The sequence below is a fragment of the Coffea eugenioides genome, chromosome 9 (genome assembly GCF_003713205.1).
Source record: "Coffea eugenioides isolate CCC68of chromosome 9, Ceug_1.0, whole genome shotgun sequence".
NCBI lineage: Eukaryota > Viridiplantae > Streptophyta > Magnoliopsida > Gentianales > Rubiaceae > Coffea > Coffea eugenioides.
In genome coordinates, this window is record NC_040043.1 from 5,124,831 (window position 1) to 5,151,773 (window position 26,943).

At 37.7% G+C, this 26,943-nt stretch overlaps 5 protein-coding genes across 5 annotated transcripts; 1 reads left to right on the forward strand and 4 right to left on the reverse strand.

The window, feature by feature from the left end:
- Positions 1 to 231: 231 nt before the first annotated feature.
- On the reverse strand, positions 232 to 4,190 carry LOC113782768 (violaxanthin de-epoxidase, chloroplastic). Its single transcript, XM_027328686.1, has 6 exons — positions 4,081 to 4,190; positions 3,119 to 3,426; positions 2,824 to 2,990; positions 1,885 to 1,981; positions 1,406 to 1,797; positions 232 to 1,036 (listed from the first exon to the last, which is right to left on the reverse strand). Exons 2-6 carry the CDS (start codon positions 3,395 to 3,397, stop codon positions 523 to 525), a joined length of 1,449 nt encoding a protein of 482 aa, XP_027184487.1. The 5' UTR covers positions 3,398 to 3,426; positions 4,081 to 4,190; the 3' UTR covers positions 232 to 522.
- Positions 4,012 to 10,575, forward strand: LOC113782043 (probable receptor-like protein kinase At1g11050). Its single transcript, XM_027327955.1, has 9 exons — positions 4,012 to 4,237; positions 7,207 to 7,341; positions 7,846 to 8,409; positions 8,656 to 8,682; positions 8,770 to 9,213; positions 9,424 to 9,539; positions 9,882 to 10,142; positions 10,224 to 10,424; positions 10,519 to 10,575. Exons 1-9 carry the CDS (start codon positions 4,012 to 4,014, stop codon positions 10,573 to 10,575), a joined length of 2,031 nt encoding a protein of 676 aa, XP_027183756.1.
- A 1,736-nt stretch (positions 10,576 to 12,311) lies between these two features.
- LOC113783240 lies at positions 12,312 to 18,598 on the reverse strand. Its single transcript, XM_027329326.1, has 5 exons — positions 18,171 to 18,598; positions 17,328 to 17,378; positions 16,714 to 16,847; positions 12,970 to 13,070; positions 12,312 to 12,886 (listed from the first exon to the last, which is right to left on the reverse strand). Exons 1-5 carry the CDS (start codon positions 18,540 to 18,542, stop codon positions 12,705 to 12,707), a joined length of 840 nt encoding a protein of 279 aa, XP_027185127.1. The 5' UTR covers positions 18,543 to 18,598; the 3' UTR covers positions 12,312 to 12,704.
- A 2,534-nt stretch (positions 18,599 to 21,132) lies between these two features.
- LOC113781949 (F-box protein PP2-B10-like) lies at positions 21,133 to 22,915 on the reverse strand. The gene is made up of 3 exons (XM_027327828.1): positions 22,628 to 22,915; positions 21,720 to 21,838; positions 21,133 to 21,613 (listed from the first exon to the last, which is right to left on the reverse strand). Exons 1-3 carry the CDS (start codon positions 22,913 to 22,915, stop codon positions 21,133 to 21,135), a joined length of 888 nt encoding a protein of 295 aa, XP_027183629.1.
- Positions 22,916 to 24,727: 1,812 nt separating this feature from the next.
- On the reverse strand, positions 24,728 to 26,691 carry LOC113783467 (F-box protein PP2-B10-like). The gene is made up of 3 exons (XM_027329608.1): positions 26,287 to 26,691; positions 25,558 to 25,676; positions 24,728 to 25,440 (listed from the first exon to the last, which is right to left on the reverse strand). The coding sequence occupies exons 1-3, from the start codon at positions 26,590 to 26,592 to the stop codon at positions 24,939 to 24,941; spliced, it is 927 nt and encodes a 308-aa protein (XP_027185409.1). The 5' UTR covers positions 26,593 to 26,691; the 3' UTR covers positions 24,728 to 24,938.
- Positions 26,692 to 26,943: the final 252 nt, after the last annotated feature.

Sequence of the window (26,943 nt, forward strand, 5' to 3'; positions counted from 1 at the left end):
AAATAAAAGTTTGAGCAAAACGTGCATGTAAAAAGAGAGAGAATTTAGCCATGATAACTCTGAGAAAATGTGAGGTTGTGACGAGGGGGAGCATGAGAGGGAACTAAACAGCATAATAGGTCTAATAATAATGCAAGCCATATGAAGTAGTATGTAACTGGTCAACAAACCCTTAGGGCTGCTTAGAATACATGTTTGCAGGCTCAAAATTGGTAAGTTTTCCAATCAAAAGAAGAAAAGCTAGAGAATTCTTCTCTAGCCAAGGAGATTTATTAACCCTAAAAGGTGAAGAAATTCAGCTCATGTTTCTTCTCCTTTCGAGGCCAAAGCACTCCAGAATAGAATAAGGGCCAGCTCAAAAATTGACATCTTTAATGCATTGCATTGCCTTTGAAAGAATCAGCAAAAAATGCTTCGGAGAACAAAGTGTAATATAGAGGTGTATGGTAGCTATACAGTAGAAAATGGTTTCATCAGCAGAATCTATATCATGATTCATGAGCATTTCATTTCTCCATCAAACTACCTTAGCTTCCTAATTGGTAGTGATCGTCCAAACAGTTTTTCAACCTCGCTTGCTTCCATTTTAAGTGCGTCCAAAACATCCATCTCTTCCTTGCTAAGCTCCCTTAGGAAGAATTCCTCGTCTTTTTTGAGCTCTTTAAATCCTTCAGTCAGCCTCTCAAACAAGGTCATCTCAGTGTCCTTCACCTTCTCAACCTCACCCTCTATCTCCCCTTCTATCTCTTCAACCTCCTTTACGATTGTCCTTTCTCCTTCTTCCACTGTCTTTTCCAATCTCTCGACAAGGGGAGGTTCAGGTCCGCAAGTGTTGTCTGTCCTGATGAACTTACTGAAATCACGCCCTATGCTTTTCGCTGCTCTTTGTAGTTCAGGTACAATGCTTTCAGGCAAAACTGCACTTCTTGTGTAGACGACAGCACCACCATACCCATCCCACGCATCATTCCTGCCTCTGTAGTACACAAATACGTAGTCATCTGGTTTGTTTTCAATCTTAGAGGACAAAATGTACCTGCAAAGAGCATTGACAGCAGATTGCTCAGGTTTGAGCACGCGAGTAGATACTAAACGATTAACTAGTTATGCTTTAAATTCAAAGCAAATTGTACAAATCACTAGAAAACCTGACAAAACCTCTAAATCCTTCCAGCCAGAAAACAATGAAAGAGGACCAACTGTAAATTTTGGCCCTAAATCTATTAATGAAGGAACCACTGACAAGGAAGTTATTGACATATTTTTCTCTATAGGAAATGCTACATAATGATAAAAAAAAAATAAAAAAAAATCATAATCGGTACATCTTTTTGCCTGCAAGCTATATAAAGAGAAATATCAGTAAGATCTCACACTCAGTGGAGGAGTACAGAGAGTGATATACCAGTCATCTTGATAGTGAAGATACTCGTTATCATGATTGTAGAGTATTCCTGGATATTTTGGATCTTGCACAAATCTCTGCAGGGCAGAACGAGTGAAGAATCCAGTGTCTGGAGTTCGTATTCGCCATGTCAAATTTCCAACAAGCTTCCCTGATTCTGTGTGAAACTCATGTAGTTGGCAATCAAAGGTATCAAAAGTGGGATTTAAGCCACTACTTATATACCACTTCCCACTAAAATCTTTAATGTCAAAGTTCTTAACTAGAACAGCAGGATCAGGAGCTGGAAATTCACCCACATCTGATTTTCGGGGTACACATTTCTTTCGTGAGACTGCACACTCGTTAAATTCGTCAACTACACTGTTCTGAAATAAATCACCACATTTGATCTGCAAAAAGGAAAAGGTCATTGCTAGTAGAATTCCACGCAAGAATCAGGCACGCAAGCAGGAATAGGGAAGAGGTGTGGAATAGACCTGGCATTCAGTCTCATCAGGTCTATTGTTACAGGTCTGAAGACAAGCAACATTAGCTGCACATGATGGATTTGCAATACACTTCGCAAGCTCTATCCTACAAACATCAAAATCACCATTAAGACAGAACCAGAATATGCTTCAGGGTGTAGCTTGTCTGCAGCTCCTTATAACAGTTCCCATTCCTCTCTGATAGACAGATAGTCAGGGTTGATGTCAACATGATCTTTCTGAAACTCCATCTGCCATTTATATTTAGTTTACCGTGGTTGTGCAGCCTGTGCTTATCAACTGGAGTTGTTCTTTTAGACTAACTGAATACTAATGATATAAAGCCACTGACATCATACTTGAAAAGTCAAAACTATAGTATTCTGGTCTTCAAGTTCACGTGAAAATTAGGGCATTTTTTTCTTGTGATATTAAGTTCTGACAAATTTTTTTAGACAGACAATAAGTGGCTTCATTGCAATGAAAAGGAAGATGATGCCCATGAGCAGCAATGTGTATCAGGACCAGAGATATGCTTGTGCACCTTTTTAACCCCTTTCTTTTGATATGATGTAAGTACAGGTTTTAGGGCCAAAAGTTCTCTTCTCAAATAAACAAGTAAAATTGATATGCTTTTGCACCCTTTTAACCCCTTTCTTTTGATATGATGTAAGTAGAGGTTTTAGGGCCGAAAGTTCTCTTCAAATGCTTGCTCATGCATTTGAAGGAAACAGGGAAAAAAAAGAATTTGAAAAATGAAAGAGACTGGGGGTGCAGGCCACATGTTAGGTACCCAAAATGAAGACATGAGATGAAAACATTTCTCGACGAGTATCGTGGAAGTGACATTACAAGCCAAGAAGGTGGATGGCGACGGTAAAGATTTAGTAAGGCAGCAAGATAGAAAGATAAAGCTCCAGGACCCTTACAGCATGGTACATGCCATACCTGCATTCCTTCAATAAGCAAGTACAAGTTTTTAGAGCATCTACAGCGTCAGCCTTCGGAATAATCAACAAGGCAAATATCAACAAGACAGCCACTTTAGTGGACTGACTCCATTCTTTCCAAGTAATCAACAATGCTTCCTTCAAAATCCCAATTCCCTCTTTTACCTACAAGATAAGATTTTAAGAAAACATACAAGGGAAAAGGAGGAAGCACTTTTTCTCAGATAAACAACATTCAAAGGAAAAACAAATCATAATTCACAAAACCACGTAGAGCGCCGAAGAGAATTCACCTCAGGCATTCTTCTGCAGGTGCTATGATTTGAAACCTTGATTCCATTCAAGAACAGTCTTGTGCATTTTGAACCCAAGCTCAAACATATTCTAGGAGCTCTTTGCAATTGAATATATCGTGATCCCCATCTTTTGGACCACATTTTCACGCTAAATAAAGTATTTTGAGGACGAGCACCACCATTGCTACATCTTCCACCAATACGGTGTTGCGATCTAATATAAAAACGAATGCCCTCATCATTTGAGTGAAAAGCTGAATGCAAAGCAGAAGCCATGCTTCAAGGTGATGGCCGCAAACTTTACCCTGAATATAATACCAAATGAATCAAAATACCTCTTCTTAATGGTAACTGTATCTAGACTAAGTTAGTCCAGATATGCCGAGAAAAAATTCAAGAAATGACAAGTAATCTATACTACTGCAGCCATCCATCAACCAATTCCCATTTCAGAACAGAGAGGGAAAAAAAAAAGAAGTCTTCCTTTAAATGTCTTGTGGGAGGGGGAGAGATTCCCATAGCATGAAAACGGGGATACCGGAATCCCACATCATGGTTCTTCATTTTGAGCATAATTTATCGAATTGACTCACCAAATTTAAAATAATGCTATGAATAAATGAAATTCCATAAGAAAATAGCTCCAAAGGGGGAAAAAATCTAATCAACCATCCTTCTTCTTAGTATGATTCTAATCTACCAAGTCCAACAACATACCACAAAGTTAGCTCCAAAAACGGGCAATTGAACAAAAAGCTCTAATAATAGTTCATTTCAGATCGAAAACGAAACAAATGACAATGCACTTACATAAGTTAGCATTTGTATCAACATGCAACAATTGAAAGACAAGAATTTAGAGGCGTAGTAATATATAAACATATGGAACAATGGGTAGCTTCGAACAGATGTATCTTGCATTTGTACGCAAGATTTATGCGAAAGGAGAAAGCCCCAACCTCGTTAAGAACGGGGAATGGAGACGCAGCTGCTCATCAAAACATGTAAGAGAAGAGTGCAATAAGTGGACAAAAGCAGCAGAAGCAGCAGCAAAATGCAAAATAAAGGGCAGCAGCAGCAGCCAGCAGCAAGGCTACGTGGGAAACTTGAAAAGGAGTTAGTAAAACGTTTGGATAAATGATTTTGTGATGGTAAGCGTTGCAACGTTAGTGTCCGTTAATGCTTTGGCGGGTGGGATCAGACGTCAGAACTAAAGTCGTAAACGAATCCAACCGCTCGCGATCGGCTCGAGTACGAAATCGTGTAGAGCTCGATCAATATTGAATTCAAGTCAAACTCGAGCGGATCAAGTCGAACTCGAACTCAAAAATATTAAATTCTTTAGCTCGCGAGCAGCTCGCAAATTCGATTATATATTTTTGGGCAAATTCCACTTTACCCCCCTGTGGTTTAGCGTTTTTCCACATAACCCCCCTATGGTTTCAAAAGCTATACATGACCCCCTTATGGTTTGGATTAAAGTGTCAAAGTAACGGAAGTAGTCACTCGTAACGGCGTCACCTAAAATGTCAAAAATACCCTTATGTAAGGTTGAAATTTATGTATTAACCAAGGGGGGTTATGTGTATATTTTGAAAATAATAAGCGGGTTATATGGTAAAGTATTAAACCATAAGGGGGTTATATGGTAAAATATAAAAATCATAGGGGGTTAATGTGTCATGTATTTATAAGGGTAATTTAGACATTTTTAGAAGTTCCGTTACGAGTGACTATTTCCGTTACTTTGACACTTTAATCCAAACCATGAGGGGGTTATGTATAGCTTTTGAAACCATAGTGGGGTTATGTAAAAAAAGGGTAAACCACAGGGGGGTAAAATATAATTTACCCTATATTTTTTTATTTTTATTTTAATAGTAAAATTACATATGCCTTTGACAATAGTCTTGGTGTTTCCCCTCCCCCGTTCCCTCTATTCCATATCGATTGTGAGTGGTGTGTGTGCGTAGCTCATAAGTTCCTCAGTGTGGCCTGAAAGTCAGCATGCCTTTTGGATTGGGCTGTGGGTTTCGCTTATGGGGTGGGTGTGTGTGTTATTTGCGGTTGTTGAGGTGGATATGAAAAATTAAGGAGTGGTAAAAGCCGTTGGTGAACCTTTGGCAATAGTCTTGGTGTTTCCCCTCCCCCGTTCCCTCTATCCCACATCGATTGTGAGTGGTGTGTGTGCGTAGGCGCGTAGCTCATAAGTTCCTCAGTGTGGCCTGAAAGTCAGCATGCTTTTTGGGTTGGGCTGTGGGTTTCGCTTATGGGATGGGTGTGTGTGTTATTTGCGGTTGTTGAGGGGGTAAAATTACATATATATTTTTAATATTTTATTATTTATTTAAAAATTATTATTTTATTCATTATTAAAAATAAAATAATAATTATTTTTTATTTTTTAAGAGCTCGAGTTCGACTCGATTAAGGCAAAGTTCAAATTTCGAACTCGTTTGCACCCCTAATCAGAACTACTACAGCCCGGTCACGAGACTTGAGCCCTCACAAGTTTCTTTCTTTTTTTCTTTTTTTTTTCTTTTTTATTTTGTCCCGAACATCAACCCTCTATGCTTATGCCTATACTTACACCTACTCCTGTATTACGAGGGGAAGGAAACAGGCTCAACGAGGCCATTGAGAACTCGAAAAGTACCATTTTGCTTCATTTGGAGATAAGAACTGATGATTTTAACTTTTGTTACACTACTGTATTCTAAATTTTTTGTTACATTATCTTACATCTTATTTATGCCTGGACAAATTTGTGAAAAAACAAACTTGTGAGGCCCTGGACAAGTGGCAAGAGGGTGACTATTGTCTCAAACAATAAAAGGCATATTATTGATCAATAAGACCAAATTTTAAATTATAAGGTCAAGACAAAATCATATAATTCTAATATATAGAGTTCACACGAGAATATAATATCAAATAGTTATCAGATTGTACAAGTAGTGTATAGTGTAAGAGTTACATGATCCACAAACCGATTTAGTGACGACATGCTCCTACCCTTTTCCTGCCACTATTATCTAAAATCAATAAATTGGGCCAGTTGCTCCAACCGGTTATTTGATCCTTCTATTCTACTTTAATTTCAAGGCGGCCCTCTAAAGTTTTTTTGAGTAGTAATAAATTTCAATTGAGCCCTTACAAGTAATAAATTTTTGAGTAGTTATTCATCTTATCTAGCCTAATGTTCTCTCAAGCATGCAACATTTGGGGAGAATTGGTTTGAGTGACAAGACGAGAGAGATTGTAAGTAGAAGATCCCTTAGTTCAAGATTTTCCGCTTAAAAAAAATTATTATTATTATTTTTTTGCATTTCTATCTCTTTTTAGCCATGAGAGGTAGTGAAGCACTTTTATTTCGAAAAGCGAACATTATTAAATATGTGTTTGTAGTTAAAAATTCTTATTTTGGAGGGAATGGATTCAAAGATTTTCATTTTTAGGGCCCTCGTACGAAATTCATTTCTAATCTCCCATGCTAAAATGAACATATGCCTAAAATTTTTTGATTTGTGTGCAATAATAGGAAGGGATTAAAAAGGTTTAAGTCCGGTGTTGATTGGATTGAACGTGGACGTAAGAAACAGAGCCCTGCAGAAAACTTTCCAACATTGTTTAGCCAAACAGCTAGACACTGAAATATCTTTCGAGAAAGATTGATGTAAACCGTGATTTACATGTTTGTACCATTTGCATTAAATTTTTTTTTTGAATATAAATATAAGATAAATCTATTATTGGTTGGCAATTCATTGCTTATTTTATAAAATATAAATCGTTGAGGTATTTGTCATTAGTGCTGTGCTGCCAAAAGCAGAAGCCAAGATTTAATAATAATGTCAGCACAACGAAAATCTCAAGGCTGCATGGGCTGTAAATCACCAAGCAAGAACCACGAGAGCAGGTAGAATATGCTGAAATTCTTCGATTTTAATGAGAAACTTCACTGGTGAGTATATATATGTGATGAGATTTTGCAACTTTCCCTAACCAGAATTTCCTATTCTTGCTTTGCCACAGCAAGTTTTCGATTGTCTCCTTCAGAAACAGTTGATCAGTGCTATTGATAGAGTCCTTAGAAACCATTGTCGCCAAGCAGAATATGCTGAAATCAACATTTGATTCAGCCAAGGCGCTCTCCATCCTACTCGTTTTCGGTGTCTACTTTCTTCAGACTGCTTCATCGCCCCCGCCAGGAGATGCAGGTCCTTTTGTCAGTACTTTTTTCCTCTTTTTTTTTTTTCTATTGTAACCTAGCTATGATTCTAGTTATTTCTTTTTGCATGGATTCCATATTACCATACTATTGCTGCTTCTGAAAAAATTTTATCAACATGGCCTGAAAATGAAGTTAAACTGAAACAATGCACTAGCTAGGATAAAGATGCATTTAGCTGCCTATCTCTGCAAATCTTGAAACTGACAGCAAGAACATTCTTTTCACATGGAGAGATTGGCATCTGTTTCATTGTAAATTTCGATAAATATACACATATGTTGTTTTTAACTGTTTACTGATTCCACTGTGCTTCCCCTTCCCCCACCCAAAACAAAAAACAAGCCAAACCAACCTCCAATATTTGTTTATTTTGGGTAATCAACTGCTGCAATAAATTCAAGTTCTTCAGCATCAGAACTAAAATTTGAGAAATTCTTTTAATATTTATATGAAGTTCATTTGCAACTGACTGTATCATCGGCGTATGCAGCTTGTGGACTGAACTTCACTTCCATTCCTTATGAACCAAGTGGTGAATGCATCAGTGGCATCCATGAAAAGGCTAGCGACTGGGATGGCGTTCCCTCGTCAATTTGCTGTAGGAATGCCCTTAATACGTTGACACGAGCACTAGCCAGGCAGGCAACTACTGGGGATGGAAATATTTTTATCGATGGAGAAAGATGGAAAAACTGTAACGATCCCTTTCACCAGCAGCAATCTGTTTCTGTTCAAGCATGTGGATTCGACGATCTCTTCTATGGAAGCAGTCAATGCTCCAGCCTTAAATTGTCATCTATTACACAAAATTCGAGTTTTCAAGCTGCCTTCCATCAGTGTGCTTCATTCAATCCTTCATTCGATAATATCTGCGGCAATTGCACAAATGCATTAATAACTGCAACAAATCAGTTCCTGGATCAGCTATATGCACGAGACAATAATACCGAAAAAGTCATCTGCGGAGTTGCTCTGATCGTAGCAGTTGTAGCAGGAGAAATAGACAATGAATCTCAAATTAAAGATTTCTACCGGTGTTTGCCTGCTTTGATAGGTGAGGCTATTACATAACCTTTTTTTTTTTAGCCACTTTCGCATTATGATTTATTCATCAAGGATGTCTATGAAAGCTAAAATCTCGTAATTGGCAAAGATAGCTATCATTTTTGTTGGAGAGTTCTTAACATTTGGACATCTGCAAATATGTTACAGTACACTGTGCTCTTAGCAAACAAAATCTGCTCTTGCCTTCATTCCTGCTTTACAATCTCTTAAAATTAATACATTTGTTTGTTTGCAGAATCAGGCCGCTACATTAAAATAAAATGTAAGTCTTTGTAACTCTTTTATTAAGTCGTTACCATTCTACAATTTAAACGATCCTCATCTAAATCGTAGACTTTATCATAATTAGCTTCTCTCGCAAGAGCACTTCTGGCTGTCCTTTTGGCTACCACTGGGCTGATCCTGATCATTACTCTGATAAAGTATGTAACCAAGAGCAAGAGGCAAGAGAAAAAACGTGTTCGGGCCAGAGATATTGTTGCATGGTCAGCCCTCTACAGCTTCTCTAAAGCCGAGATTGAGAATGCCATGAACTATGGCAATGAAAAAGAGTGCCTTGGACGTGGGAGTGCTGGGGTGGTTTACAAGGGAATTCTACCGAGTGGACAAGTGGTGGCGATTAAGCACGTACATAAGAGTAACACCTCAGACTCTTTCACTAGGGAAATTGAAGGCCTTTCAAGAGTTCGACATCCGAACCTAGTTTGCCTATTTGGTTGTTGCATGGAAGATGGTGAGCAGTACTTAGTCTATGAATACTGTTCAGCTGGGAATCTTGCTCAGCATCTCCTAAGTACGTTATTTCCTCTTTTTCTCCCCAAGTTATTTTTCAACAGCATTTGAAAATGCTCGCTCTCTTTTTAAGGCAGATAGATGCTAATTAATACAACTTGAAGACAATGAAAAGCATTTCCAAGGCATTATTTTTTCTGGAAATTCCTTTCTTCTCAAATAATTTGGCTTTTTTTGATCATGTTTTATTATTTCCTGCATCCATCTTCAGAGAAAGAAACTGTCCTACAGTGGGAAAGGAGAGTTAAGATCCTCCGGGACTGTGCCCTTGCACTCAGATATCTCCATCATTATGTAGACGGATGCATCGTTCACAGAGATATTAAGGTAATCACATGAAATTGTTTGACAAATCTAATCATCGACTTGACACAGGTTTTCAGCCTGAGAAACTGAAACTGACTGACATCACTTCCTCCTTAACAATTGTTTCCATCAAACCGTATGTTGAGTATTAATCAGCCTTGGAGGGAAATAATATTGATTTTCTTTCACAGTGAAACATTTTAATCACGAACCTCTGAGAACAGAAAAGTACAAGGAATACGCCATTTAACTAATCTCTTGTCGCCAGGAAAAACTTGGAAATTAATTTTCTATCTACTCTCTAGAACCTTGCAAACGCTCTTCCTACTCTGATTTTTTATTTTTCCCTTGGTAAATTGATAGCTTACGAACATTCTTTTAACTGAGAATATGGAACCAAAGCTCTCCGATTTTGGGCTGGCAAGAGTTCTGGGAATGGAGGAGAGCAAAGTATTTACAGATGTTCGGGGAACTCTAGGCTATATGGACCCTGAATACATGAGTAATGCCAAATTGACTTGTGCTAGTGACATCTATAGTTTCGGCATTGTTGCTCTGCAAGTTCTCTCAGGACAGAAAGTAATTGAGCTGGATCTAGATGCCAGAGACCAGTTAACTAGAAAGGTATCTTCTTCACGTCCCAAAAATGACAATTAACAAGAATAGTATACATGTTACAACGTATGACAAATGAGATCTATGCAGGCAAAGGATGTCAGCATGGGAAAACGTCCACTGAAAGATATTGAAGACCCAACCCTGGAGGGTAACCTGAATGCTGTTGATTTTGAATCCATACTGCAAATTGCAGTACTATGCGTTGCAAAATCAAGCGATGGCCGCCCATCGATAGATATTGTATTCGAGGAATTGGACAAGGCATGGAAAAACACAATGGCGGACAGGGTTGGTCTTTCTATCATTAGATGTAGTGCAACGTACATAATCAACTTGTAGAGATGCAAACTAATTAAATTTTTTGCCTTTTGTTCCACTGCAGAGGGCTAAAAGTTTTGTAACACAACGATCAAGGTCAGTAGAGGTACTGCCACTTTGAGACCCAAATCTTGGAGATGGAATTCCATGCAAGACTTGTGAGAAGCTTTGTTCAGAGTTTTCATACCACAAGAAAGCTAATGACAAAGACAATGGTGCTATACAACAAAGTAAATCCAATCCAGAGAAGATGCCGATGATCACAAGATAAAGATACCTAGTTGTGAATCCCACGTAGTTTTTTAATGGTCTAAGGGTTTTTCTATATAAAAAAAATGCAAGCATAAAATAAAGAGTTTTTCTAACGGCTGATCAATGGCCACTCGTTAACGCACCTAAATCTCATTCAATCTACCATCTATATACACAATAGAACAACTACTACCATTCTTTGCATTTATACATTTTTCCTAATTAATATTATTTTTTTTAAATCTAACATTGAAATATACATGTGTCCAATGAGACTGACCCATAAAATAAAAACTCGTTATGTAAAAGAAGAAATAAATAACTCATAATATTATTTTGAATTTTTTGAATAGGTGTCTATTGAACACTCGTTAGTATATTTAAAATTCACTTAAACTGTCATGTATACACATATACTAATAATTATTACTCTTTTGGGCATTTGTATACTTTCCTTATTTAATCTTATCTACCCTCTCTTGTATTTATTTACTTTTCCTAATTAATCTTACATTTCAAAAAATATGACACCTAACGAGTACCCTTTCCAATGGGTACTTGTTAGATAGACTCTTACTATTGATATATGAAATAATGGAAGAAAAGCTCTTTTTTTGACACTTGTAGACTCTCATACTTGCTCAAGAAAATTCTCTAACTAGCGTCCTAATTGACTAAGAAATCACTTACATAAGAAATTACCGAATAAAGCAGATTACAGATTAGGCCCTTGAAACAAAAACAAAAGCAGTGCATCTTATCTTTTAAGATCGATCCGAAGCTTTATAATTTTTCACTTAACCAGAAGTGGACATAAATTAATTACCTGCATTTATGTTGATGAATTTTCCTTTGTTCTTGATGATTACTTCAAGTTCCAATGCCAAAAAAAGTAAAAGTAACCTCTCAATGCCAACCTTGGTAGTACAGGAAGAGGGAAACTTGCAAATAATCTAGTAACAACTTGTTATCCTCTGGCGTTTCCTAGGAAAGATTAACAACAAAACAAAAAAAAAAATTATAAATTCAACGGAGGAAACAAAGATAGTACTACATATTAAGAGATGAAGACAAATGACCCATTTAGGTACAAAAAAATCTCCCGATGTTTACGATGGCAGAAAATTCCCAGTTCACTGAAACTACTGCACTGCTCCCAGAAAATTCCTTTGTATAGCCATTTACCACTTCGTCCTTCCCCTTTTAAAAATTACTCCACACAACATTTTCATGTAAAATGTGGCTGTGTTTCACCAGCAAATTACTGGAAGTACTTGATCACAAGCCTATGGACAAATCAAATTGAGGAAGTTGCAGATATTCTGATGGAAGTTTGGGGTAAATTCTTACAGAAGTTGACTGTTCGAGTGTAAATTTTTATATTTTGTATATATAAAACTCGCCAATTCTCAAATAAAAAAAAAGAAGTTTGGCGAGTTTGGGGTTTTGTTCTTGAATGTCTCCCCTAAAAGAGTATATGAATATTGGTTTCTTTTAGAGAGGAGGCATATTCTTTGCTTTTGAAGAACCACGCCTTTAAGCCTTGTAGACATGAAGGCTTTTTCAAAGCCGTTGAAGACGTGACACTATATATTAAATCTCCGACAATCCCTGAAAACGACTTTAATATATTAGTATTCCATTTTATCCTCAAAATAGCAAGCTACTAAGGAAAAAGCTACAGTCCAGCAAACGTTGTACTAGTATGTAAGGAGCCGAAAGGAAAAAAAATGAAGCTTAAGTGGAATTCACAGTTTTAACTTCTGTCCGAAATGGAAAATCCATATATACACGGAAGATATGCAGCGTAGTAAAACCTAGCAAAATTTTGTGGACTGCAGCACTTGTCAATTTGTGTCTTCTTTCATCTTCACATTTCATCGCAAGTCCCTCTTGACAAGCACCTAATCACCTGAGCCTGTTTCTTGGTTGGTCCCCAGCCTCAACATTTCGCTTTGCTCTTAGAGAGAGAGAGGCTGCTTATGCTGTTATGCACTCCTAAACTTGTAGACTATCCAACGCACTGGCATCTTCATTCTCTAAGCTAGTTTCACGTTTGGAGATGATGTTCATAAATGTCCTCGTAGCCCGGCCGACAGCATGAGAAGTCTTTTGGGCTGCTCCAGCAAAAACTGGTTGCAGAGAGATATCTGGCAGGTTTGCTCTCTCCTCAATCATTGCTGTTCAGAGAAAGAGCAAGTGAGAGAGCATTGAAAATAATCAAACTCCAGTAAAATCAAAAGGCAAAAGAGCAAAACCCTACACATCGTCTGTTCTCGAGCAAGAGAACCAATTTGTCGAATTCCAGCGTTTGCTGCTTGCACGGCTTGAGCAGATTTGCTAACCCCATCAGTTATCTCTTGGCTAAGCATCAAATGAAAAATGCAGGAATTGTCATCACCACAGCTTAAGCAGAATTAACAGAAACACAAAAAGGGACCAAAAAAAGAAAAAAGAAAAAAAAAAAAGAGGACACACACTAGGAAAGAAAAAATTGAAAAAACAAAAGGAAAGAAACACCAATAGTATCATGGACATGACAAAGTAAATGACTGGCCAGAGCAGCAGTATTAACCACTGTAACTTACTTCCATAAATATTACCATGTATATCAGGTGCAATATTCACACACTAATTGCATTAGGAAAATGTCAAATTTTTCTCCGTCTCATATAACTTCTATTCCATATATATCTACGTGATGTGGACCCTGATTTATGAGTACCAGGAAAAAATCAACAAGAGACAGGCAGTAGGGGCCAACTTCTAATTTCTGGACATTATTCATGCATCTAAATGTTGAGTTCCTCCAAGGAAAATAAACAGAAGAGATATCAGAACCGCAGGGACCAAGCTCAACCAGTAAAAAACATCAGAGTACTCCCACCAACTTCCAAACCAGACAAAAACTAAAATTTCCAAAATTACATGCTTGTACAGGTAACAATGGGATCAAACTCTTTTTTCCACAAACCAGCAGCGAGTTAGCAATTATGCTTCTTTTATTTGCAGAAAAACACAGTATGCATTTTTGGCTGCCTTTACGATGTGGTAGGATTGGAGAATTTCATAACAGCATAATTGCCTGTAGTATATACCATAGAAAAAAGTTTGTATTTAACTAAAAACCATTTAATTGAGTACCCACCAGTAACAAAAAAATCAAAAAATAAAAAACAGACTAAACCAAAGTGAATCTCTGAAGAATAAATGGTAAGTTAAGACATTGAACTTTGCTAATATAAGATAAAAATCATGAATTCTGGGTAGAGTAGATAATACAAGCCAGTGGCTATAATTAAGGAGATGGAAACTGATTTGACCGAAAAGGATAATGATTTGTGGGTTAATCCAAATGATAGGTGGCACATTAGGTTCATCAAGAGTATGAATAAAAAACATCCATCCTACAACAAGTGCCTATCTAATACTAATCCTTCTTTTACATGCTTTTCTTGCATCATAGATTCTTAGGTAGAATGATTAATCAACACTTACAAGAAAGCATAAAGAGGCTAACTTCAAATCATAAAGCAGAAAAAGCATGCGACAACAGGTGTCAGAATGTGTAGAAGCAGGAAGATTCCATAAATGAAGATCTAGCACGGCAAGAGTATATAATATTGTAAAGGCCACAAGTAATACCCAGTGAACAATTAGACATGCCAAAAACCACCAACAAAAATTGAAAGGAAATGTCACAGAGACCTAATACCACTAATTAGAAATGCAGACTAAAGAATTTTGTGATTGTTGGTGGCAATTTTTCCTCTTTTTGCTTGTGTTCTTCCCTCTAGTAGATCTTCTGTCAATATCAAAGGCATGACAGCAAAACTTGCTACAATATTTATACAACAAAAAGCGATCCAGTGGTTGAGAGGCATTACTAATTATCTATACAATAAATCACTAGTGTGTAGGCCTCCATGTGACATGAAGAAACAGAGATGATAGCAAACCATAGATTCTGAAACTCTTTTAGAGACGTGTTTTTAGAATGTGTTGCATTGTGTTTCAAAATCTTTGATATGGTTGTCTTTTAACTAACATGCAGTAGACAAATATAAAGTTTTTTAGTACTCGGGTTTTTATTTATTTTTTAGTGTAGATGGGAGGTCTCGAACCCGGGACCTCTCACTTACACTCCCTCTCCCCTTACCACCCAACCCATCACCTAGCTTGGACTTCTTTTCTCATCTCTTTTCTTTAAATTTCTTTGCTCTATTTTTTCCTTTTCCATGCAATGAAGTGTCTAGACGTTTAATTGTGAAGTCAACTCCAAACTTCATGGAGACTTCAAGAAGACCGTACATAACAAAGAAGACCATTAGAGGTTGGGCAATTAATGCAAGTATGCAATTTTGATGAAGAAGAACTGCACATAAAACTAAAGAAGCCCACTACAGGTTGGACAATATTTGCAGGTGTGTAATTTGGAGGCTTCAGCGCTGATGCTGTCCATGTTACTATTCATGGCACTCTGGCACCACTCACTGGCACTCTTCCTTTCACTATGACTAGATCACCAGAATCCTCTGGGATCTCAGTCCTAGTCTATTTTGTATAAAATTTGATATGGGCATGGAAAAAGCAACATTAACAATGTGATGGGTTGTGGCAAACTCTATTATGTTGACTAGCATTTTGTTGGATGGTGTATTCAAGGGAAATGCTAATTAAAATCAGGGACAAGAGTGACAAGAGTCAATCTTATACAATCCTATTGAAGTTAATTGTCCTTTGTTCCATCGTTGGAGGACTTATCTTAAATCCAGCCATGAAACAAAGGACAACCAACTGCAACATGATTGTATAGGATGGACTCTTTGCACTTGATGAAAAAAATTTAAGCGAGCCTTATCACTCCTGGCCATCTCAAAGTCAATGAATAGTTGATTGATTTGTTCACATAGTCTTGAGAAAAAGTTAGGCATTAAGGATGAATAGTCTTAAGAAAAGGTTAGGATCAATATTAAATGTAAGAGGAATGCTGAAGGACTAGTATATGCCCTATGGGCCTAAAATCTATAATGTCACTTATTTCAAACTCTAGTATCAATCATGTATCTTCACAATATTGGATCTAATCCCTATCTAACAATAAGGGATGAAAGGCTATCAATGACCTTTCAATAGTTATAGCCTCACTGCACCAATCTCATCCAAAACTGATTTGAATTCATCTCAAATACATCCTACACTTTCTCTGAGTCCATCCGAACTGCATATAGATCTTAGTTATTATCCCTTCCTTTCCACTACTCTCCTTGCCAGGTCTCTTCTTTAGTCAAAAATCATTAATTGGTCTTCTTGAATGTTGTCCCAAGCACAATCAAATAATCAGATATCTACATAATGTTTTGTGGTAAGACTCATTTTAACACCACTCTATGTCCAACTTCGCCAAATAGCTTGACATCTACTTTCTTCATATAAATGGTTTACAATGCTTTGCCCCAATAATAAGGACTCACATAATTTCTGTAACTCGCTTGCCTCTAGGTTGATGGGTTATTTCAGGTTCAGCATTCAAGATTCAACAAAATATTTTATTGCAAGCCACGTTCGAACAATATATATATATATATATATATATATATCAATGAAGAGAATTTCTATTGTCCTAGGGAGGTGTAAGCATCTGCTACTACAACTTCAGCATTCTTAAGTAATCTCTGTCTCAAAAAGAAAAATGCCAATATAATAGCCCTGTTACCAATGGTGTTCATGGGTATTGAAAATTACTCAGCATATTGTCCCACTCATAGATCATTATTTCTTAGATCATAAAAGCAAATGTTTGCATTACTTCTAGTTTGAGACCACATAGTAAGTGGTGCTAGCTCAGTCTTACAGTCTTGGAGCAACAAAGCATTACTATCAGTACAACACATACATAGTGTTGGTGCAACAAAGCATTACAATCGCTACAACACATTCATCATCTTGGCACAACAAAGCAGTATCATCACTGCAACACATATAGTTGAAGAATTGAACCTTGTACCTCAAGTCCCTCAATTCGTAGGTGAGATCACTGATCTCCAAGCTGGTAAGCCTAATAGCAGCCATTGTGCTAGGGGTCTCTTGACGAGCAGTATCAGCCAGTTTTGCAACAGAAATTGCTGCCCTACGCATGGCCTACAACACAAGAGACAAGAACTAAGCATTTCATCCACACTCTTTTTAACAGAGAATCCATGTTGACAAACTTCTACTTCACTCAGAACCATCAGCACCTCCTGACCCCAATATATGGAATAAAATTAAAGCTTTGGCCTCAGTTTAAAGAATTAAACAGTTTGTCAATCAAAAAAGTTTACTTTTTCCTTTATTTAATCTAGAAAATGTTCAGAGGAGTATCACCTAATAATGATGACTGATAGAAAAGTTTACTTTTTCCTTTATTTAATCTAGAAAATGTTCAAAGGAGTATCACCTAATAGTGATGACTGAACTTTTCTATCACTATTAAATTTTCCAACTCCGTGTAAAAGCTGCTTGAGACTTCTCAAGCTCTTTCAATCACCATGTCAAAATGTTAGCCAAACCAAAGATAGAAACACAAAATAACACCTAGGAAGTCTAATGGAGCATCAGAAATGAGATAACATTACTTACAGACAAGGTGGGAATTGCTGCAGCAAGAAAGCCTACCAGTGATGCAGTAGTCTGCAATGGAACAAGTTAAGCAATGTTTGATGCGCACATAAATCAACAAAATCGTGAGGCACTTGTAGGTCCTGAATACATTGTCTGATTTAAGTCGAAAAGTTATAAATATTTAATTTCAAAATAACATTCCATCTGCTTATTTTTTGCATTATCAAAAGATAATTCATTCCAAAGCTATCTGGAACGCATAAATTGAATTCTTAATTACTAAAAGGAACAACCAGACCAGCTTCCAAAATTGAATTTTCCTGATAATTGTTCAAACATCGTTTATCAGTTTATATAAACATTTCATGATTGATTTTGCCATAGTTGATTCTAAACGAATCTAAATCCCAGGGGGAAAAGTAATCAGAACCCTGGAAGAGACTTATTTCACACACATATACGTTTCATGCTTCAACCACATTTTGTTTGAGGTCATAAATCATACCAAAATATGAACATGAAAAAAAAAATTGCTTCAACCCAAAAATCAAAATTAGAAGTCCATGCATGCAGGGATTCCTAAATTTCAGAAGCTGTTGAAATTTACCAACAAATTAATACTAGTATGAACAAATACTTTGCATTTCAGCTCAATTGGAACACAATTTCAAAATACAAGGGGGGAAAAACTCATCAGAAACCTGATTAGGAGTCCATGCATGCATGAATCATGAATTTCAGAAGCTCTTGAGATTTACCAACAAATTAATATTAGTATGAACCTGCATTTCAGCTCAGTTTGGAACAAAATTTCGAAACAAAAGGGGCAAAAACCGAAACTTGGGAAACGGGGTGGAATACCGTGACAGCGATGAAGAGCAAGAGAGAGAAGGCCTGATCGCTTGTGCTCAACTTGGGAAATCCAAAATTTGACGGACCCACCAAGGGGCTTCCGACTTGTTCAACATGGATTTGAGTTTCGGATTCCTCAGAAAAGCTGACGTTCCGGGACTGATTGGGAGCGGCGGAATGGACAACTGGAGACGGCTCAGACGAGGCAACAGTGACGAAATGGCAAAAGGGTTTGAATTTATAGGGGCAAAGGAATGAACTTCGAGAAGAGGGCTTGAGGTTGATGGGATTGAATAGCTTTGATGACTTTGATTTGAGGTGAAGAGGAAGAAGAGTCTGAGCAGAGTAGGCGGAGACTGAACTGGGTTTCATCACACCCATTCTCCCTCTCACAGTCCCTCAGCTAATGTCTTTCTAGGTAGCTCCGAAAGGGTACTGGGAAAATGTTGTCGTCAGTGGGAAGGAGTGTACGCATCTCTATGCACTTGGTACAACAGATTCATGGAGTGACAAACGTTCGATTGGCACCCTTCCACATTTTACTATTCTGTTTTGACCCCTTTAAGTTTTGCTGACTGTATCCATTTTGTTGTTTATTAAGATTGTACTTCAATGGATTCAGATGTTGCAAGCCATAGTATGTAATTTGCGGAAGTTAGAATTGTTGATTTGAAACCTATTTTGTTTTTGTTCTTGCGTATTAATAAATTTTTACTTATTCGTGATATTAAGAGTTAACGTATTGCGATTCATTCACTAAAAATTTGATTCTTGTGTTAAGCTAGTTTGTTTGGACTGAGTTTATTTGGTTTGCAAAATTTATTCTCACAAATCCCAACCACCTTTTTATCTTCTCAATCACCTTTTCATCTCACATACATCACATCACAAAAAATGCTACAGTAAATATCTCAAATAAATCATCCAAATTCTTACTTACGCGAGATGTTAGGAGCCAATGTATCGTGATTCAATTGCTAAGGATTTGGCTCTTGAACTAGGAGCACGTAGATTCGAGTCACTCAGTTTATGAATGCTTTTATTTTTTCTTTCTCATGGCAAACGAATGTAGTATTGAACTTGTTTAGAGAATGCATACGCTTCTGCTTCTCTTTCCAGGTATCGAACTTCCACTTTTCTCATAGCATAGATCAGGTCACACAATTATTAGTTCGCAAACTGATTAGACTTAAAACAATGCAAGTCCGAGCATATGTTTTTAAATGCTGATCCTGCGCATATAATCCATTGATGCTGCTTTGAGTGCACATCCCATATTACTCAAGCAAATCGTTTACTGCAATGAATATCAGGTGCTGAGATGATGCTATTTGCGCTGTGCTAGAAGCAGAACAGGCCTCCCTAGTATTAGGACCCAAGTTGATTACTCTAAGGGCAAGTGGGATGTCATTGTGCGATGCAAGAAGCAGGACAGGCCCTGTATGATCCGATGGTGATTTAATCCCCGTCAGTTCCCCGTAACCCTGTTGGGTCACCCTTTCTAGTATAGGCTAGATTAGGATTAAGATTAAGAGTGGATGTAGATGGTCACAAGAGAAAAAAAAGAAAGCAGGACAGGCGTCCTAGTATTAGGACCCAAGCTTACTACGTTGATGGCAAGTGGGATGTCATTCGGCCGTTCGACATCCAAAATTAATACTACACTGCAAGCAGTATTTGATCCGTCAATGCAGCCCAGAAGGAAGTCTAGGTGATTACCTTCTTTTAAGTATGTTTCACTGTTTTGTTATGTACTTTAATCTTTTGTACTTTGCTCTCAGTTTGGGGTCAAGGATTTTCTTGGTGGGGGATCAAGGATGCACTTATTTTGCTTCAGAGAAAAGTGTGCTGTATCGGCTCTTCATAGAGCCCTACCTCCCCGTTTGGAGGGAGGTTAAAGCTTCAAACTCGCATTTTGTTTCCTGTGATCACTAAAACACAGTAGGTAATCATAAGAATCAAAAGCATTTGAGCATCCAAATTCAATATATACAATTTTCTAACAAAGTTTGGATCTTATCAAAAGATTTGTCGATGGGAATTGGTTCGAGTTCAGAGGAGAGTTTGCGCCAATTCCAGTTTTGAACTACCAGAGACTTGTTTCATGACCTGCAACTGAGCTCTGAACCCCATCCCACCTTAAGGTGAAGAGCAGGTGTAACTCCATCACAAATGAGGCGGAATTTATAACTACACCGATTGTGTTTAAAGTTTGGACTTTGAAGCTGAAGAGAAAAGAATAAGAAAGCATCCGCCAATATCTAATCATCCAGAGTTCGAGGGGTCAAGAATTACACAGGAAGACGTGAAACGAAAAAAATTATATTCATCCCAAAATTTTCAATCTTTTTTCTCCAAATGTGCAAGTCTTTAACTTCCACTATTGATACTCATATACATCTGAAGAATTAACAAGGTGGGTGATATAAGAAGAATGACAAAGATTCAACCGTTGTTTGATCTTAAGCAAGATGGGCTTCTAAGTTTGGAGTCCTGGAGACATCCTTGGAAGAAAACAACATTCTGACAGCCTGATAAATATCTCAACGTGATCCAAAACATGAAATCAAAGTATTACAAAATTCTAACATCTGAACTTCTGAAGTTATCTTGAGAAATACAAAATCAGTGACAAGCTTTAAGCCAGCAATCTTTGGAGCTGCTCACGAATTCTGTTTAATAGGAAAACGGCAATAATCTTTGCCACATGAGCTAAAAATAGCCATATAATGTTATAATGATGCGATACAACGTGGGGTGCCTATGGGCAGCAGAGAGAATGGCGCTAGAAGGGGAAGATTGATTATAGCACAGCAGCAGCAGAGAAGGGTGCTGGAAGGGGGAAATTGAATTTAAGGATGCAAACAGGGTAATAGAGGCAACAAAACTACAGAAAAGTTAAAAAGCAATGCCAGAATATGCACCAACTCTAGATCGGCAGCACCAACTACGAACAATTTCATAATGACCATCATTTGGGCCTAACCTCAATCCCTTGAACAATCAGACCGCGCTTCCAGTTGCCCCCTTTTACTTCTGTCAAGGCCATCTCCATATCAACATCTTCTCCTCCCTTTATAAAAATCTCCCCCAACTTAACTTCCATCCACCCATCACTTCTCTGCTTGGAAGTCTGTGCATCCCTGTCCGCAGGCCTAACCTCCCGCCATCTCATTGTTGCAGTTTGGCGATGGCCAAACCTCCCTCTTTGCCTTCTTGGCATATCTTGCTGCCTGTGTGTCTCAGGGTCCAGATGAACCATCTTTTTTTGACCTTCTTGTCCACTCATTCCTACTTCACCCTCTGCAGGTACGTGATCAAAACCAAAGGCATCATTCCATATGAAAACAAGATAACTGGCATAGGTAGTATCTGGTGACAGCAAGGAAGTTTTTATCTTGCCCCGAATTTCAAGCCAACAGACATCGAGAAGCTCCGCCACTTCAGTGAACCTGAGTTTTAACATATCCATTTCAGCCAATTATATCGGCAATCAATAACGAAAACAACCGGTATTATCTCCATACACTATTTACACAATCAAAGCACCCAAAGTACCTAGACATAGGTAGGGGAATCCATTGCCAATAACACGGTGTATCACCCCACACAATTGTGAGGTCCCTTGCAGCCAACATGTAACATTTCTTTCCACTGGATTTCTCCAATGAGAAGCTCTGAACAGTATCAATAAAAACCATTTAGGTACGTGCACGATAAATTACAGTAATAAAGTGAAAACATACCATAACATAAAACATGCAGAATTGAATCAACCATAACCAAGATCAGCCCAAATGGAATAATGAATCAGCCAGCCAGAAATTGCACGCCTGCACATTACCAACCTTGGACACCTAGAGAGGCTCACATACCACACCAGTAAACAACGTTCCCATCTGATCCTAAATTGTTTACATTGTCTGCATGGCCTACAAAAATCCCTACTAAAGTCTAAAGCTTCCCTCGAGAATTCATCACACAAATGAATGTTGTTAACAATAATAATCATCACCAATATTATAATTATTGTTATTACAGAGGGTCGGTAAGTAAGGTTCCTAATTTTCTGTTCTGAAGCATCCATCCACTAACCTGGCAAAATCATAGTATTGAACAAATCGAAAAGCAACTCTTCACCAACCCACAGCAGATACCAGAATTCCAAAAGTTTTCAGCAAATTCGTTACCCCAAATAATCAAAACAACAAAACTTAGCATAAGTAATTCATTCTAATGCTACCTTCACCAAATTTAAGAAAGCCAAGAACAAACTTTTGACTGCAGAGTGCAGATACCAAGATTCTCATATAAAAAAAAATTGAAACAAAAAAAAAAGAACACTCTTGACTTGTCCAAAATTTTCCATCAAAACAAAGTAATCCACTCCCACATTCCAACGCAAAGAAACAAAATGTCAAGGAGAAAAACAGTAGTGTAAACATAATCGAAAAGAAAAAGTGTACCTTGGTCCCATTGTCAATCAAAATGGGATTATCGCAAAGATGAAGATACAATTGTTTCTTGGACGTATATAAGCGCAACGGTTGAATCCCCTGCTCTGATCGGCTAAGAATATCACGATAATCTGGGGGCAAAAACCTCTCCCAGACGTCGTCGGATTGTGCAGCAGAGCAAAACGTGGAGCTGACCGAGGATAACCTGCATGCATCTCTGGGACTGGTTAGAGATAAGGTGTAGGCAATGCAGCCTTCGGGTAAAGCGTTGAAATGGTCATTCTTCTCAACAGCCATGGTCACCTTCTTTGTTTTACAATTTTTTCTCTGTTTTTTTTTTCCGCTTATTGAGAGTAACTATTGCTACCCTGCTAATTGATGGAAGCGCGGGAATCGAGGAGTGGAGGATGAGGGTATTTTATTTCGATTGGGTAGAGATTACGCGGCCTGATAATTTAATTTAACATTTTAATTTAATAAATTATTCACTTTTAATACAGTAACACTTAAATTTAATAAGCTATTCACTCTTAATGTAGAATACGCTCAAAATATTAAAATTTTAGCATTTAACAATTTAATAATTTAACGAATTCAAATTTTAGATTTCAAATTTTAATTTTATCACTAAAATGAAATGAACAACTTCTGTAAGATAATTTAGGAGGTGTTTGGTGGATGGGTTTCAATTTCATTTATACTCAATACATAATCTTTATTTGAACTTGGTTGGAATAATTAATGGATTTTCATAGACCCGTGAATTTCTTAATTAACTACTAGAAATTGAGATTTCACTTATCTATTATTGTAAAGTAACAAAACACTTTATGAGTTTTTATCAGATTTATTATTATAGCACGCCCTCTCCCATCCGGGCCATCCCAAATCCGCCCCGTTGCCATTTATAGTTACAAACTATCGTGGTGTAATCTTGGTGGCAAAGTTAATGACCTTTTGGTAGAAACAAATGCAAGCGAAATATATTTGAGATAATTTCACTATCCAAACAAACCTACAAGAGCCCGTTTGGATTGCTATTTTCTGGAATTTTTTCAAATGTACTGTAATAATTTGATGTATATAAGATAAAAATATGATTGAAAAATGAATTTGCGGAAAATGTAAGCATTTTTTTTTTTTTTAGAACAATGGCAACCCAAAAGTTTCTAGTGCATTGTGTGAAAGTATATTGGTTGTACCTTAGGAAGTTATTTTTTCTCTCCTCTGGCACTAGTATAGCCGCATTTATATTATGGTTTGGGTTGTTTCAATTTGGCCGGTTTATTGCATTTAGACCAAACTGATTACTGATTAGAGCAAGAAAATGCATTTTCTTAGGTTCTAAGTTAAGCTTTATAGAGTTGATAACTATACACCTGGCATCGATCAGAAGAAAATATGCTCTGAAAGCGTGTAAGAATTTTAACTCTCGACTTAATTATGCTCTGAATTTTGCGCCTCTGAACCTGCAATGATTTGCAGCTTGCACCCGAAATTATCGGCTTTAGGAGGTAACCATTTTCTACTCCCAATTTAAACCACATCAGTCGCATTGGTTGATATCTCATCCGGCATTTGCAATAAAGCCCACTAAAAAAAGGCAGTTAATTTAAAGCACATTAGCCATATTTAATGTTTGCAGGTAGGTAATTAGTATCAAAATGAAAATCATGAAAAATTGATGAATACCCTGAATTATAGTACTAGTATAGAGCTTTTAAATTGCATTGGGGCACTTTCAATCTGTCTTGTCAAGCTACTACCAAAAGATGAATCATTCCCAAGATCCCAGCAGTCAGTGAATCTAAAGAAGGATTGGGTTGCATCTTTGGACTGAATCTTCAAAGTGTGCAGACCATTCCTTTTAGGAACAAAGTTAGGAGTCCTGTAAGCCGAATAAAGCATCTCAGCTTGGCACTAGGCCAGATGAAGACATCAACAATGAAGTCTCAGAACCCAGCCAGAATCCTAACAATCTATATATACAAGTATTGCTTATATTGTTACTCAATAAAAGTGGATAAACCAAATAGATTCCAGTGAAAATCAACACTAAAAGAACTCATCCGAAAGAATAGAATTATTCACAAGCTTTTAAGTCAGAAGTTCTGAAGAGCAGCTTGACCAATTCAATTTCATAGAAGAACAACAATGCTTGCAGCCTAACAGGCTGAAAGCCGCGTATTCTAATAGCTAATACAACACATGCACAACCTGGGGTTGCAGAGGCGCAGCCCAGAAGGGTGATGGAAGGTGAAAACATACGAGAACTGAAATGAAAATTGGGTAGTAAAGGTTCTATAATAACATCGTTTGATCATTTTCCCTCCTTGGGCCTAATCTCAATCCCTTCAACAATCAAACCACTCTTCCAGTTGCCCCCCTTGACTTCCATCAAGCTCATCTCCAGATCCACATCTTGCCCTTCCTTTATGAAAATCTCCCCCAATTCGACTTCCATCCATCCATCCCCTCGCTGCCTGGGATTCTGCACATCCTGATCTGCATGCAAAGTCTCTTGGTATATCATCCTTCCAGCCAGGTGGTGGCCAAACAGCCCTCTTCGCCACCTTGGCATGATCTGGTGCCGTGGTCTTTGTGCTCCGTCAGGATCCAAATGAACTGCCTGTTTTTTCCCTTCTTGACCACTAATTCCTACTTCAGCTTCTGCAGGTTGATACTCAAAGCCATATATTCTAGATTTCGATGTGAAAACAAGATAAGCTGCATAGTTTGTCTCCGGTGACAGCATGCTAGTTCTTATCTTGCCCCGAATTTCAAGCCAACAGACATCAAGAAGCTCAGCCACCACACTGAACCTGAATTTAACATATCAATAAAAGTCAATTACCTGCGAAAATTCCAACTAAGGAAACCACAAATCTTATCTGTATCTACTTTTTTCAAGAAGTGTTGGTAGGAAAAGATTCAAGTACCTGGACTCAGGTAAGGGGATCCATTTCCAATACCTCGGGGTATCACTCCACACAATTGTGAGGTCCCTTGCAGCCAACATGTAGCATTTCTTTCCGCTAGATTTCTCCAATGAGAAGCTCTGAACGATGTTAACAGAAAGTATTAAGGAACTTGCAATCATTTCGAAAAACAAAACGTTCTAATACAGAGTTAAAATGACCAATTAATTTATAAAGATGCAGAGTGAATCAACCAGAAACAAGATCAAGCCAAGTCGTCCAAGATAAATCAGCCAGCCAAAATTTGCACAACCGCACAACACCATCTTGATGAAATTAGACTATATAGACACCTTTATCCAAATTATTCATCTTGCAACATTTCTCATCAAAAGTCTATCCAAATAGACAAATTAACAAACAATTGAGGTTTCCTATTTTCGTGGCAGAATAATAATTAATAAAAAAAATGCAACTTTAAGTTGTAAACAACTGACAACTCAGCTTGGAAGTTCCACCTTCCAAAATACAGATACCAAAACTTAAAGAAGAACTAATAAAGGATAAACCAGAGATCCTCAACTTTCCACCAAAGATGCAAAATTTATCCACAAATCCCATAAACACAGATAATTAACATAAAAAATATCAGTTAAACTGTTACATCCCACATTCTTAATCGCTCACCAAACAAAATCAAGAAATGAAGAACAAATTCTCGAAGGACAAAAAATTGGACCAAAAGATTACCTTGGATCCACCGTCAATCAAGACGGGTTTATCACAAAGATGGAGATACAATTGTTTCATGGAAATAGCCGACCGCAATAGTTCAATCCCCTCGGCTGATCGGCAGAGGACATCACGGTAATCAGCCGGAAAGAACCGCTCCCAGACTTCGTCGCATAGAGCTGCGGAGCGAAAGGTGGAGGCCACCAACGATAGCCTGCATGCGTCACGTGGACTCGTGAGAGACAAGGCGTTGGCTATGCAGCCTTCGGGCAATGCATAGAGATCAATGCCGCCGTTTGATTCGTTCTTCATCTCCACCGCCATAGGGAGGGGTCTGCTGCTTGTATTTTGCCTTCTTTCTCTGGTATTTTTTGCTTAGCGAGGAAGTATTTTCTTATCTGCAAAATTGCTGGATATGAGGAGATCAGAAGAGAGGAAGTTAATTTATAGATGAGTATACCCGCCGAAACTGGAGGGAGATACGAATCGTGGTTGGGGGGGGGGGGGGGGGGGATGTTTGATAGGTGGCAGAGCGAAAAGTTTACTGATGAGACGTGGAAACTTGAATTTTATGTATTAATCGATTTTTCCCCCATTAAGGAAGATAAAGAAAAATGTTGGGTCAACTTAAATTTGATCAACATCAAAGTTTAGTCGAACTTGAACTTGAATTCT

Coding starts and splice junctions, on each gene's coding strand:
- LOC113782768 (XM_027328686.1), bottom strand. CDS start 3,397: ATGGCTTCTGCTTTGCATTCAGCTTTTCACTCAAATGATGAGGGCATT. Junction 1,798..1,884: donor CTGATGAGACTGAATGCCAG/GTCTATTCCACA, acceptor TCCTTTTTGCAG/ATCAAATGTGGTGATTTATT. Junction 1,037..1,405: donor CTTCACTATCAAGATGACTG/GTATATCACTCT, acceptor TGCTCTTTGCAG/GTACATTTTGTCCTCTAAGA.
- LOC113782043 (XM_027327955.1), top strand. CDS start 4,012: ATGGGTAGCTTCGAACAGATGTATCTTGCATTTGTACGCAAGATTTAT. Junction 8,410..8,655: donor GTGTTTGCCTGCTTTGATAG/GTGAGGCTATTA, acceptor GTTTGTTTGCAG/AATCAGGCCGCTACATTAAA. Junction 9,540..9,881: donor TCGTTCACAGAGATATTAAG/GTAATCACATGA, acceptor GTAAATTGATAG/CTTACGAACATTCTTTTAAC.
- LOC113783240 (XM_027329326.1), bottom strand. CDS start 18,542: ATGGGTGTGATGAAACCCAGTTCAGTCTCCGCCTACTCTGCTCAGACT. Junction 17,379..18,170: donor TGCTCTTCATCGCTGTCACG/GTATTCCACCCC, acceptor GTTCCATTGCAG/ACTACTGCATCACTGGTAGG. Junction 16,848..17,327: donor CAGCAATTCCCACCTTGTCT/GTAAGTAATGTT, acceptor CTTGTGTTGTAG/GCCATGCGTAGGGCAGCAAT.
- LOC113781949 (XM_027327828.1), bottom strand. CDS start 22,915: ATGGCTGTTGAGAAGAATGACCATTTCAACGCTTTACCCGAAGGCTGC. Junction 21,839..22,627: donor TGATTGACAATGGGACCAAG/GTACACTTTTTC, acceptor GATACTGTTCAG/AGCTTCTCATTGGAGAAATC. Junction 21,614..21,719: donor ATTCCCCTACCTATGTCTAG/GTACTTTGGGTG, acceptor GTTAAAACTCAG/GTTCACTGAAGTGGCGGAGC.
- LOC113783467 (XM_027329608.1), bottom strand. CDS start 26,592: ATGGCGGTGGAGATGAAGAACGAATCAAACGGCGGCATTGATCTCTAT. Junction 25,677..26,286: donor TGATTGACGGTGGATCCAAG/GTAATCTTTTGG, acceptor AACATCGTTCAG/AGCTTCTCATTGGAGAAATC. Junction 25,441..25,557: donor ATCCCCTTACCTGAGTCCAG/GTACTTGAATCT, acceptor TGTTAAATTCAG/GTTCAGTGTGGTGGCTGAGC.